Here is a 15,341-nt window from a genome sequence, read left to right on the forward strand (position 1 = left end):
TACTAATAGCCCCATAGCTTTGTGTACATTACAATACTGTATATATGAAAACATAATGTTATATAAAGAGAGAGAATAGTGAGGAACAATGCCATATTGTGTTTTGTCTAATAACTTCACAGATGATTCCACTTTCCACTTAGCACCACAGACGTCTGCCACTCACGTTAGCTCTTTCTTGACTTTTGTTGCCTTTTTAAATCTAAGATTTTATCTTGCAAATTGTTCAAAACAAGTTTGCAAACAGACTCATTTTTATTACTGTATTGAATTTCTATTCAGAAACTTGGAAAATCATTTTACCAATACCCTAAAACATAGATTATTTCTAGTCTTTCTTTTTTAAGTTAGCCTAGCCTATAAAATAACAGATTCATTTATAAGAATTTTTTATTTACATAGTTTCGTTCTCCTTCCTGCATCCTGTTTTACTATCCTTATCTCCCTAGGCTACTCCTGTGCACATACTCACTTGTATCTTTTCTCCCCCACGAGTCTACCTTCTAATTTCTTATAACATGCATTCTAATACATTCTTCTCCATCCCTTAAAATTGTTTGCTCTGTCCCCTCTCATGTGCTCTTGTCTGGTTTCCAAGTCTCCACATACAAATAACCCTAACTAAATGAACACATCTATCCATTATAAGCTAGGAACTGCATATGACAGATACCATGGAATATTCATCTTTCTGAACCTGGGTTATCTCACTTAATATATTTTCAGTACCACATATTTACTACAAATCATTTTTTCTTTACAGATAAATATAACCCCATTGCTTGAATATACCATGTTCTCAGTAATCCAATCATCAGATAATGGACATATAGGCTGGATCTGTTCCGTTGATATTGTGAATAGAGCAACAATAAACATGAATGAGCAAATATATTTGTTGTGGGATATGCAGAGTACTTTGGTTGTAAAACCTGGAGTATAGCTGGGCCATATGGTTTCAGTGTTTAATGTTTCAAGAGGTCTCTACACTGATTTCCACAGTGTCTGCCCCAGGTTATATTCCAACCAACAAGTGTAGAATAGTTGCTCTTTCCCTATATATGTACCATATCTTTTATGATATTCTACTAGCAAGATTATAGACTCACAAAGTAGTGTTAGTGTACATTATAGTGTTTGTGAAGTATGATGAACACTTTAAAAATATTCATTAGCCATTTTTTTTATTTCTTCTCAAGAATTATCTGTTCATTTTCTTGGCCTGTTTATCATTTTGCTATTTGGAGGGGGTTATTCAATTTTGCAGCTCTTTATCTACATTAAACACTACGATAACAATTTTTAAAGTAAACAGGCACACACACATATGTGCACACATGCCCACAAAGTACATAATGAATGACAGAGACTAGAAGGGAAAGAGAAAATGGAGAATGAACACTAATGGACTATGGACATTTCTTTTACATGTATTGAACCTTTCCAAAATGCAGTGGTGATCATTGTACAGCTCTATGAACATACTTAGTTTTTTTATTAAAAATAGATAAATTGTTTAGGAATGGTTTTCATATCAATAGGCTGCTTTGAAAGAGATGTTGAAAATTTAACTTGCACACAATGAAATAAAAATGTTGGGAATTATATAAAGTACTAGAATGTGAAACTGAAGACATATTGATGCCTTCATTGATCTCTGAAGAACTCCTCAAATAGACAAACTGTTATAGCCAGGAAGCTTCCAAAAGACTTGGAAGATTTGCCATAAAGGATTTAACTAACTTCTACCAATCTTGACAAGAGAAACTTAAGTTTACATGCAGACTCATTTGTCTATTGTCATATCACCCTAAACCTGTTGGATCACATCAGATCTGGGAGGTCAAGTAGGGTCAGGCCTGGTTAGTATTTGAATAAGAAAAAAAGCAAGATTATTACAAGGATTGCTAAATCCAGAGTTTCCCAGCCTATCAACTCCTACGAGAGACCATAAATGAGCTTACAGGAGTCTATTAACCCCTGAAGCTCTATGAATAGTTATTTCCAGGCATATGTATGGTTATATGTCTAAATATATTGCCTATTGCCAAAGAATGGTTAAAATAACTGGTTTTGTGTTGAATTGTCTCCTATAACATAAGAAATACTATAGATGAAAGCTTCAAATAAGAAAACAGCCTCCATAAAACAGAAGATTCCAGAGCTATAACTTACAAGTTCCTAAAATGTCTTGAATCTCTAAGTAGACGCTTTATTAACAAAACATGATCATCTGCATGATAATATTAGCAAAACATGGCTGGTTTATTGACCCTTCTTTCTCTTTCTTATGTCTTAAGAGATTTGTTTCCTTGCGATGGAATTTACAGCCAAAAGGATCAGAGAACTAAAGATCACTGGATCGTGAAAAGTACTTTTCGGTTGATGCAGGAATGCATCTTTCTGAGGGCTTGCTTCTTCTGCACAAACTGATACATTCTCAACAGATAAAAATCATGTTAATGTAAAGATTATGGGTAATTTTCTTTTTGGCTCCTCAAAATAATTGAGTATTAATAAACATGTAACTATTGAGAATAACTTGCCTGGGAACATTGTGTCTTTCCTAATATGGTTGTGTTCGATATTAGGCAAAAATTGTAGCTGAGGTTTTGATAATTTAATCTGTAATTTTGGCATTTCACATTATATAACCCAGTGAAATGATAGCCTTTGATTGAGTAATGAACTGGGGCCACCCCCATGTTTCATTGTCGTCCTGTGTTTTGAAGTATCACCTTGATTTTCATTGCAAAATTGAAAACAAATCCAATTTGGTTGTGTATAATTGACCACTCTGAGTTGAGGAGTCCTTTCTTTTAGGCACCTGCTTGCCTGTCATATGTTACAAGCATAGAACCAAAAGCAGGGAATAGCTGAATAGTTCAAGTTCACTTACTCTATGCATCCTAAAAATATCTGCAGCCTGGATTATCTGACTCACTCTCCTTTCTAACCCTGGCACCTAGGAATTTTCAAAAACAAAGCCCACACTCGCAGGCTCTGCAAATGTCCTTAGGGCCTTAAGTGGATCAAGGGCTCAGGTAAGCTGCTGAACCCCGAATTATATTTTGCCCTTAACTTGACCCAGTGATTGTCAACTACCCAATGTTTATCAATGTTTTAATTTCATACTTTTTGCTTTATTCATTATAAGAGCTAATATAAAAAAAGCAGAAATAGAAATGCAGTTATTTCTTGAAAATGGCTTCATTGTACCTACGAGATGGCCAGTCATTTTAGTATTTCTAAGTATATATTAGAGATCATCATTGGCATGTTGTGTAAGTTCCTTAAGGGATACTATGGCATTGATAACAGCAACAAAACATTGAAATCATATGTATGATTTTTTATTAAATGTTACTTTTAGTGAGGTGCTCTTAAAAAACTATTTTTCTCTGCCGAATCTGGAATAGAACCTTAGCTGCCCTGCTGTCCAGTGTGGGCATTCTAGTTGCAGCTTAGGAGATGATTTTTATTACTGACGATACCATATGGAAAAGAGGTGGAGCTGGCACTGTGATCTGGAGGTAATGAACCTGGCCAAGTTCTTACCAGTACCGAGCATCCGCTCAGTATTGAGGTCAGAGGTTTGGCATTCCTAAAGCTCATAATTAAAGACTGTTTGAACAGGAAATTCAGCATTATATTTCTGGTGTATTTAGTGTTAATTAAATGCAAAAATGTTAATATATACTTTATTCTTTAGAAGACTTGGGAAATTAAGTTATTTTCTTCCTAATCAGTACTATTTTTAAAATTAAAAAAATATCTAGAAAAAGAAGCAGAATTTTTAACAATTAGAGCAACATTTAATAAATTTCTACTGTGTAGAAATTTCTTCTGAATGTCAGTATATATTTTCTTAGTTTATTTTAATAAGGATTTTTGGAAATATATGAACACATTGTTCATTATAAGAAAAGGTCTATAATGAGATAATGGTGGGAGATGTTTGTGTCCTGAAATAAATTTAAATTGCTTGCCAAGTCTCTGGGAATTCAATTGAGGAGTCTAAGCAGGAAAGTCCTGGTGAAATATGGTGTCATACTAACAAAATATAGACTGCCCTTCCTTAACTCAGAATTAAACTTACAAAAGATACACAGGAGGTCAAAATTTAATATCACTAATGAAAATTATGGAAAGGATATTTGATTTTTAAAATATTTTTATAGAGCCCTTAGGACAGGATTGAGAAACAATCATATAATATGATAATGGTCTTGTGCGGGAGGAGCATCCAAATGGTTACACAAATTGTAGAGGAAAGTTGAACCAATCTGTCTGTTGTGTATCATGAACATTGATTTAAAGGAGCCACATAACCAAGGAAACTAAGGAGCCATTGCCAATCTAAGCCTTGCAGTCTTCTGAGAAAGCCTGAGTCTTGCACTACTCCTTTGTCTTTGAAGAAGTATTTGTGTTATTCACTGAATCGAATTTTATACAATGCAGAGAAATTCCTAAAATGAGCATAATGATAACTGATATTTAAAATTTGCAAAATATTGTCTGTGTGTGTGGGAGCAGATATGGGCAGCCATTAGGAATTACGCATACTGGGAATGTTCTATTCTTTCATATTATTGGGTGTGATTAAATAAAAATCTTCAGCCAGAAGCTGGTGGTGCACGCCTTTAATCCCAGCACTTGGGAGCCAGAGGCAGGTGGATCTCTGTGAGTTAGAGGACAGTCTGATCTATAAGAGCTAGTTCCAGAACAGACACCAAAGCTACACAGAGAAAGCCTGCCTCAAGTAACAAAACAAAATAAAATAAAGTTTTCAGTCTAGTAATAAAGACTTGACTTGTGCAAGCTATTCATGTTGCATGAGTCCTTATAAAACTCTGTCAATTGGTCTAGGACCTGTACAACACAGAACCATTTCTCCAGTCCCCAGATCTCAGTCTCATGGGGTAGAATAAACTTGTTCTACACAATTAAGGAGGAAGAAATCATCACAATTTATGAATAAGGAATGCCTTCATAAAAAGGACAAGGCACCTTTAATGTAATAAATTCAAATAAATTAAAATTGAGAATATGATCTTCAAGTATAATTAAAAATAGTGAAAATCCATCTGAAGACAAAAATTGTAGATTTTAACATATATACAAATCAAAGGGCTTGCTATCTAGAATGTATGTAGGACATAAAATTATTAGAAATGGGAATACAATTTAAAACCCCAATAAATGTCTATTATATAAACTCCATAGTTTTGAAAAATTGGAGAGTATTCATTCATTCACAAGGCACAAAATTGCTTTTGAAATCCATTTAAATATTGTTTATCAATATATATTGGAAGCAAAAATAAACATTATGAGTCAACAGTTTTCTCATGGGTACACCTGATAGAAAGACTAAACAAGTACTGCAAGATATATAAATGGGTGTTTATTTTAGCTTTATAGTAATTGAGACAGGATGTAGTCAAATGTCTATCAACATGGGCATGATAGAACTTCTGTTGTATACATACACTATGATAATTCATGACAAGAAAAGAAATGCAAATGAATGAAAATTAGAAATGTATTTTACAGCTATAATATTTCATGAAAGTAGCTATACATAAATTATCTTATGTTTATATTTGGATAAACTGAATGTTTTTTGTTGTACCCTTTGTTGCTAAAACTGAAGAAAAGTAAAACTATCAGAATCATAATAGACAAATTTTTGCTGAGAATTGAGTATGAATGCCATTGTGATTAAGAGAAGAATCTGAGAAGGATTTCTGTAAAATGTGTTTAGGTTTTATTTTTTAAATTAATAGTTGTTTAGATATTTATTATGCAATGTTTCATTAAACTATATATTCACTAATTATTTTGTAGTAAATTAAGATATGCATCATATAAAGATATGTAAGGGACATTGGTTTTCCATTTCTCTGTTTCCACACTCAAAATGTTCAAATCAGTGTCTTTTGTATTATTTATCTATATTTCCAGCTACCTTTATCCTGAGAAAGTCAATTTTCCTACAAGCTAAAGGGCTATTGAATTACTGAGAAACAAGCAATACTCAAATACAAACTGAGTAGATACAAGTTTTGTGTACATTTGTTTGTTACATTTATGAATATGTGTTTTTGCTCTATAGTGTGTGTAGAGGTCAGAAGACAACTTACAGGATTTAGCTGTCTTCTTCCACCTAATCTTCCACCAGTTCAGAGGACGGAACTTGTGTTGCCAGGCTTGTGGACAAACACTTTAATATCCTGAGCCATCTTCCTGGCCCCATATAATTTTCCAAATTCCCCCATTATAATAACATGGCCTTTTAGAGTAAGTCAGGCAATAATGTCTCTCATGCATTATCTCATTTAGTCTTAGTTATAATCCTTCACAGTTGGTATAATTATTACTCTGCTTTAAAAGCTGTAGAATTGAGACTGACCACTGTTAAACTAAATGAACAGGAGGCTCAGTTAATTGGAGCCCAAATAGTTTGAATACAGATTTAAATACCTCAACCATTGTATCATATTGAATTATACTAACTCAGAAGTGTGGCCAGCTGATAATCAGAAATCAGTACAGACTAATGACATAATCTAATATTATGTTATAATCTTCACTAAATTTATTAAATTTAGCATGATAATGAAGCCCTTACTGGCTCCTGGGCCCCATTAGACAGCTTCTTTCTGACTGTACCCTGTTATTCAGTTTCTGTAATCATTCCTCTATATGCTGTTGGCAGTATTTCGTTAACATATAAACATCATATGATTATTTCTTATATGTGTATCATATACTTTGGTCATGTTCACCATCATTACAAGTTTTTATCCCTCTATGTCTTTTGCCATCCCTTCCTTTTCCTAAGAAGTCCCCAATTTGCTTTCATCTCTATATTTTTACTTTGTTTTAAAACTAGATTTAGCATATGAGAGAAAACAGACTGCCTGTCAAAGGTAGATAAATATAATAAAATTATATAAATACAAAAGGGGAAACTAAAAATAAAAGTAAATGTTTACAACATAACATAAAATATTACTGAAAACAGAATAAATATAAGAAGGAAGGAGTGTGTGTCTGTGTGTCTGTGTGTGTGAGAGAGAGAAAGAGAGAGAGAACTAGAAAGGTTTCTTAATGGATCTTGTAACATTTGGATCAGTCTGGTGAACGTGATATTGGATTGTAGCTAAGGACTTCTCTATCTTTCTTGCTATTTGTTTGATGCTATATGTGGGTTGTGGGGCAGTGAAAGCCCAGGCAGGTATTTTTTCATGGATGTATCTATTTTTAAAATATCCTACTCTTTGCATACAAATGTATATATACATATATAAAGCAGTTACTGTCATTATGTTATTTTTAAAATGCCTTTTGAAAAATCTCCACTATTGGTAAAGATTTTTTGTTTTGTTTTTTTGTAGGAGGCTTCTTGTTTGTTCCCTGCTACTCAGCCCTGAAATAATAACTCAGTAACCCTATTATTTGCAATACTGTTTGGCCAATAGCTTAAGCGTATTTCTGGCTAACTATTACATCTTAATTTAACTCATCTCTATTAATCTGTGTATTACCACGTTGCTGTGGCCTACCAGAAAAAAGTTCCATCCTGCATCTTTCTCTGGCAGGACTACATGGCTTCTGATTCTGCCTCCTTTTATTCCCAGCATTCAGATTAGTTTTTCCCACCTGGCTATGTTCTGACCTGCTCTTCCATAGGCTCAAAGCAGTTTCTTTATTTTTTAACCAATAAAAGCAAAACATAGATAGAAGGACCTCCTACACCAGGTTTCATTCTCCATGCATACAAATCATAAGTCACCTATTCTTGACATATACTTTAAGATCAGCTTTTCTGAATGTTTCTGAGCTCCATGTCTTTCAAATGCATGATCGTTTTCAAAATAGTTGGAAATTAGTGGATGTCTAGTAACCTTTCAAGAACTATAATAAATGCCATGACCAAAAACTACCTAGGATTTTTTTTTCTTGGCTTACACTTCCAGGTTGTAATTCATTGATGAGGGAAGGTAGGGTTTAAACTCAAATAGGAACTGAAGAACAAACCATAACATTTGCTGCTTCATGCCCTGTTCCCTGGCTCATGCTTGGCTAACATTCTTACACAGCACAGGCCTACCTACCTAGCAATGGTGCTGCCCGCATTGGACTGGGCCCTTTCACATTCATTATCAGCCAAGACATTTCCTCATAGACAGGGGCACAGGCCAATTTGACTGAAATAATTCTTTATTTGAGGTTCCCATTACAACCAGGTGATTCTAGGTTGTGTCAAGGTGACAATTAAAACCAACCAAAAATAGACACTTGATAAATTACGTGCTTCTCAGTAAAAGCTAATTTTATTCCATATCCTAGAAGTAATAAATATAAAAATCTTGAAAATAAATTGAACATATCCCACACTGACTGAAAAATACTTGAATAATCTAAATCATTATTATTTGATTTCATATTTTGTCAAATACTATTTATAAAATGTACTTGATGCCAGGCACTGTGGCACATGCCTTTAATAACAGCATTCAAGAGATCAGTCTGGTCTACACAGTGATTTTCAGGACAGCTAGGGCAACATGCATAAACTTTGTCTCAAAAAACAAACAAACAAAATACCTGAAGTTTAACTTTTGCACCTATATTTAATAATACGAACAATAAATTTTCTTTCAGTTCTTCATGTAGGCAAAAGATCAAGGCATAGATTAGTTTATAATTCAGTTAATGACTGTCATAGTTCAAATAAAATGCTATGCTCTTTACCATCTAATTATATTGAGTCTATATTTAATTCATTTCACATGATTTAGAAAAGATATCCAGATGTTGCCTTGCTTTTTCTTGTATCTTGATATTGATGGTGTATTGTATGTAGGGAAACTGGAAAAATTCATTATTTCTTATTTAGATTTGACAGAATGATTGGATAATGAATTGTAGCACTTGTTAATGCAATTTCAGGCATGGTTTACTCAGAGATGACATGTGGGTATACTATTTAAGGTCACTTCTTATCAATAAGATATCAATTTTCTAATAAGGCAGGATTTCTTTGGGTGACTTTAGCACCCACTTACTTAAAAATGGGGAAATAGATATCTGTAATAACCTAAGTTCTATTTTCATCCATGCTGTTATCAAAACAACATTAAGTCCCTTTGAAAGCTTCCTGCTTTGTGTTAGTAACTGCAGCAATCAGTCTCTTGTTTCATAGGGCTTTCCGAATGTCTTCTTCACATAATATGCTGCTAGTATTGCAAATATCAACTGCTGTGTGTGTGGTTTTTTTTCTAAATTGAAGAAGGAGGCTGTAAACTAAGAAAAATTAAAATGCAGAGCCCACTGAGGCTTGGGTGCAAAGTATCAGGCAAGCTGTTAACACTGAAGTGCCATGAAGCTGGTGTGAAAGTTCACTGTGGATTCATATCACTGATCCTCTATTAGAGGGAAGAAGATAATAAGTGAACACACCAGTTTCTCTTGTCCCTCAAGTTTTTTTGTTAATGCTACTTGGCCACAAATGGGTCTTCCCTCTCATTCCTTTCACACCTTGTATGCCTTCTCCCTTTTCTTTCTTCGTTCTACAAATGTTCATTGGATCCTACCGTCTGTCTTGTTAAAAGTTATTTATTTGGACTACTCATTGAACAAAATAGAAAAGAAAGGGGGTTTGAAAACCCACTGTGAGGAATTGTCTGTATCAAATTGGCCTACAGGTATGCTTGTGGGATAGGTTTTTGACTGCTGATTGATAGAGGAAGACCTCAGTCACTGTGGACATTGACACACCTAGGTGGGTGGTTTGGGGGGTGTAAGGAAGGTAGCTGAGCAGAAGCAGAGGAAAGGGCAATCAGCAGTGTTTCTTCACAGTCACTACTTTAAGCTTTTATATCACTCCCTCACATAGCTTCTCCTCCTAAACAAACTGTAACCTGTATGCCAAATAAATTCTTCCTCCCCAAGTTACCTTTGGTATCTGTTTTATCAAAGAAAGAATAACAAATTAGAACATTTATGTTTATAAAATTCCAATTATATAAGCATAAAACTGCTGGTAAAAACACAAATAATTCAGTACAATGATAGAAGCTATCAAGTGCTAAGGAAAAGAATATTAGAGAAACAGTGATTGAGAGTAAGGAACACCCTAGATAACCTCTGGAGAACAAGAGAGAAAGAAATCACCTGACTTCATCCACGGTGCTAACTACCACTCGGTATCTCACCCCTCTGATTAGGTGTGGAAAAGAGGGACACAAAGTAGGCAAGCCAGACTGTTACAATAATCTAATTAAAAAGTTATCACAGTTGCCATAGTGAGGTGGGAAATGGTATAAATGATGAGAAAGAGAAGACAAATTCTGTTTACACATAGTCGCTAGAACCCCAGATAAGATGGTAAGTGGATGCCCTTCTGGATTAACTGCTTTCTTTTCTATGACATCTGGGAATCAGTTAAGCTTCGGTGTATTCATAATATGATGCACCTAAAAGGCTACATGGGATTAAATTAAACAATTTTGAAAGCACTTAGTAAAAGGTGTGCTTCAAAGTAAATGTTTAACAGGTGATAGCTATTATTGTCTCTATGATGTAAAACCTTGTTGTATCTGCTAGTGTTAATAACCTAGTCTCTGTATCAGGTAGGATTAGGAACACAAAAGACAGAATGAATATATATATATATATATATATATATATATATATATATATATATATTCATGGAATTCATGGAATATTTATATATTCATCCATGATACATAAAGTTATTAAATTAGCTTACTTTGAAGCAGCACCACCATCTGTGCTACAATGAGAAGCTGAGAACCTGATAGTTGCTCAGACCACAAGGCTTCTTCAGTATCAACCTGGTGCAAAAAACCTGGGGATTACAAAAGAAACACTCTCAGATGAGGATGGAGGAGGCCTGAAAACACTAATTCTAAAGTCAGCAAAGGAATCAGTAGCCAGAGCAAGGGGGAAGGGTAAGCAAGCAACAAGCAGAGGCTCTCCTTTCTGCTACGGCCTTCATTTTACTGGACTGCCCCAAGAAAGTACCACCCACATTTTGGGTAGCTCATTCCACATCAATTAAAGATATCAGAAAAATTCCTCAATTAATGCTCTCTGAATAGCATAGGTGAAGCTAATTTATTGCAAGCTGACATTAAAAGTGACCACCATAGTCCTGTTAAGCTACTTAATAAAATATTTCTTGAAATATTCCTAATTTTCTACTCGTTAAAAAAATCTATGTACCACATATTCTAGTCCTTGAGCTCGGGGGTTGCTAGGAGATGAATTCATACAGTAGACTGCTCTATTTGAATAGCAAAGTGTATCATGCATCCTGAGAAACATAACCTGTTGTTGCAGGGTGACATTCTTATCCAGTTCCTTTTGGTTCCTTCACCTAAATGACTTCTTGCTTTTTCTCTCCATGGACACCACTCCCTAACATCATCAGACACTCAATTCTATGACCTGGAGGTACACATGTGTCCTAATCAGGCTTTACATGATAGTTCAACATGCCTTCATCTAAAATGGTGTTGGCCCCCCAATATGTTATGCAGTTTGTCTGCATCTCAAATGCCTATGTAGGAAATATTAACAAGCAGACACAGTTGACATTAGCTAAAAATGCACACCTGGGTTCAAGGCCTTGCTCTTCTTTATGATATTGGGCATTAGAATGGTATGGAGTCCTTATGAAAGACATCAGGAAATGTCTTCATCAGTAAATCTAGTGTCATTTGAGTAATTTTTTTTTGTCTAACTTTGAGGTGATACCTTTTGTTAAATCTTATTCTGTTTTATTTTGTTATACATTTTTAAAATGAACAGATAAAATATTTGTATAAATGAATGAATGAACAAACAAACATATGAAAACCTAGCCACTAGAGTGTTAACAGCAGAACTGTCACTTAGCCTGCTGGGTGATAAAGGATCGGCTTTCCTTAATAGAGTGACACATAGTATATCAAATATTCCAAGACAGCCTCCTGTTCAAGATTAGCTGACTAATGCATAATCAGACACCACACTCTTTGTGTACTTTTATTTCGTTACAGTTTGATGGAGGTTTTGTTTCTTGTTTTGTTGAAGGGTATGGTTTATTTTTTGTTTTTTGTTTTCAGGGTGTTGTGTTCTCTTATTGAAGGTTTTTTTATTTTGTTTTTGAGAAAACTTAAATTTGGGTGGGTAGGGATTGGGAGAGGATCTGGAAGAACTTAGGGGAGAGACAGAATATGATCAAAATGTATTTAAATTCAAATTGTTCTAAATAATAAAAAAGATTGTACAACCTATATATTCTTAGTGTATTTTAAGACAGGGAATGTTGGAGAGGCATTTTAGAAACATTAAAGGATGTTAGCTAAGCTATTTTTAGCAACATAATATTTTATTGATTATTTGGGAATTTCACACAATGCACCCCAATCACATATCTTTCCATTCCTCCCAGGTCTACACTCCCATCATTGTGTTTTCCCCGAACAGACAAAAAAAAAAAAACAAAAAAAAACAAACAAACAAACAAAAAAAACCACCAAGGACAATTTGTGTTGTCCATACATTCACTGGTCAAACTCCCAGTAGCCAACCTCTTAAGGATAACTGAGTCTCCCTCCCGCAACCCTTCCCCAACACACACACACACACACACACACACACACACACACCAGAAGCCATCTACTGTGAAGAGCTACACTTCAACATCTTTATTACAATTTTTATTAAATTTATTCCGTTGTTTTACATCCCAACCACAGTCTATCCTCCCTGCTGTCCTCCAAGTCCCTTCTCCTACCTCCCCTCAGCCCTCCTATCCCAATCCATTCCTCCTCTGTTTCTGTTCAGAAACAGGCAGACCTCCCATGAGTGTCAATAAAGCTTGAAATAGCTAGATCAGGTAGGACTAAACGCCTCCCCTTGAATTAAGGCTGGGAAAGGCAACCCAGTATGAAGAATAAGTTCTCAGAATCCAGGCAAAGCATTACAGACAGACCCTGCTCCCACTGCTGTGAGTCCCATAAGCAGACCAAGCAACACAACTGTCTCACATATGTAGAGGGCCTACATCGATCTCATGCAGGCTCCTGGCTGTTGGTTCAGACTCTGTGAGCTCTTGGCCCAGGCTACTTGTTTCTGTGGGTTCCCTTGTGATGATGTTGACCCCCTGGCTCATACAATCCTTCCTCCCTCTCTTTTATAGGATTCCCCAAGTTCAGCCCAGTGCTTGGCTATGGGTGTCTGCATCTCTTTCCATCAGCTATTGCTGGAAAGGTCTCTGATGACAATTGGGGTAGTCACTAATCTGATTAGAGGAAATGGCCAATTCAGTTTACCTATCCAATTGCTAGGAGCCTTAGCTGGGGACATCCTTAGAGATTCATGGGAAGTTTCCCTTGCTTTCTTCAATGGCTTCCTATCTAGACTGTATTTGGGTTTTTTGTTTTGTTTTGTTGTTTTTGTTTGTTTGTTTCTGGGCGTGGGCTTGTAAATGTCTTCAATGCCTCTCTTTCTCAACTATGAATCTGGAGTCATTGCTATTACTGCAATGGAAGCTTCCCTGCCCATAACAATGAGTGACAGCAAAAATCATGGAATTTCACCAGGTTTCCCATGGCTACAGGGACTACATACATCCAAATGGCCTCTAGCTATCCCACAGAAGATGAGCCTCAACATGAATCATGGACCTCATCATGGCTTCTGGCTGCAGCAGGGTCCAAGGATATCAACACAGCCCAGGCACAGATCAGGAACATCAACATGACCTCTGGAAGCAACAGAGACTATGGACATCCACATAGCCTCCGGCTGCACAATCTAAGATGATGGACCTCAGGGTGATTAAGATATTTTAAGATGAATCTTGCAAGGAAAATATCTAGCTGAATATCTCCCATTTTATGAAAATAACTTCTAATATTGGCAACAGCAATGTGAGATCCTTCAAACTGCTTTGTGGATAGGTTTAGGGACTGACTGTACACGTGTGTTATAGAGCATCGCCTTGTTTGAAAGAGACTGTTTTTGCTGCTTCATTAGCCAAGCTATCTGGCCTTAGATAGTCAGAAGACTCTCCAGTCTCTTCCTCCCATTTCCACACTGGGGCATGTTGGGATCACTGAGGTATTCATTTCTGTGACTGACTTTTATATGGATTATGACAATCCATACTCAGTTCCCGAGGCTTGCTCAGCAAGCATTTTTACAAACTGAACCACCTCCTCAGCATCTTTAACGGGTCTTGATGAGCTAGCTATGAGTTGTAATGGGTGAACTATTTCCATCACTTTGCAGTCATATCCTAAGAGTAAACATTTCCCGATGCTTGCAATTCAAGAATTATTGCATGGTCTCAGCATTACTGAACAGTGGTTTAGAAAAGCAGAGATTTGTGTATGTCTTAAATAATACATGGTATATTATTGGTTTAATTTCCTTAAGTCTTGATGTCTTTAACTTTGGAATGTAAGTTGTGAATGAACAAGATAAAGTATGAAAAAAATTATATTTGGACATGGTCTGCTCAGTATGGAAGATATGCTAGCGGGTATTTTTACAGAGACTTATGGGATAAAACATACACCAACTCAAGGATCGGCCATCAAATTATAAACCTAATTATGGGCATGCAAGCCGGTCTTCCATTGTAGATTGCGGACTTGCTTCAATTTTCTTTCTATAGTTTTCAGTAGGCATCTAAAGCACACACATTATTTTCTGGTATTAATTTGTTAATGCCTATAACTAGCATGCATGATTATCTGACTTACACTGTTAACCAATCTTTTCCAGAATGACATGAATTACATAGCTTCCAGTGGACTCTTATTTAAAGATGGCAAAAAACGAATTGATTACATCCTGGTTTATCGGAAGACAAACATACAATATGACAAAAGGAACACATTTGAAAAGAACCTGCGAGCAGAAGGCTTGATGTTGGAGAAGGAGGTACAGGCTTTTTCATTATCAGTTTTTTTGACTAATATTCTGGTATAGATACTATCAGTCATACTTTAGCATATATGGTCCATGCCACGGAACTTAAGAAAATATACTCATTTTACCAAATGTAAAATAAATAGATATGTACTGTCCCATTTAAATATGTATTTACTTTTATCCTGTTTTTCCGTACATATAAAATATTTTTTCAAAAAATATGGCAACTTTTGCAGTTTTGAAAACCAAATATGTAATGATTATGTCCATGTAACCTAGAAAATCCTATGTTAGGAAAGCGAAAAGTGTTGGAGGTTTTTGCCAAGCTGCTGAAACGCAAGTTTGATTGTGAGAAGTATGGGCACTGGCCTCAATCA

The 15,341-nt window shown here is 35.5% G+C and overlaps 1 protein-coding gene across 2 annotated transcripts in view; it reads left to right on the forward strand.

Moving 5' to 3' along the window:
- The window catches only part of Ano3 (anoctamin 3), a 228,040-nt gene that overhangs the window by 96,788 nt on the left and 115,911 nt on the right, over positions 1–15,341 (forward strand). For both annotated transcript variants that reach the window (XM_057780213.1, XM_057780214.1), the window contains one exon: positions 14,815–14,973. In XM_057780213.1, the coding sequence (XP_057636196.1) occupies positions 14,815–14,973 (159 nt within the window). The remainder of the gene's footprint in view (positions 1–14,814; positions 14,974–15,341) is intronic.

Source organism: Chionomys nivalis, chromosome 9, assembly GCF_950005125.1.
Source record: "Chionomys nivalis chromosome 9, mChiNiv1.1, whole genome shotgun sequence".
Taxonomy (NCBI): domain Eukaryota; kingdom Metazoa; phylum Chordata; class Mammalia; order Rodentia; family Cricetidae; genus Chionomys; species Chionomys nivalis.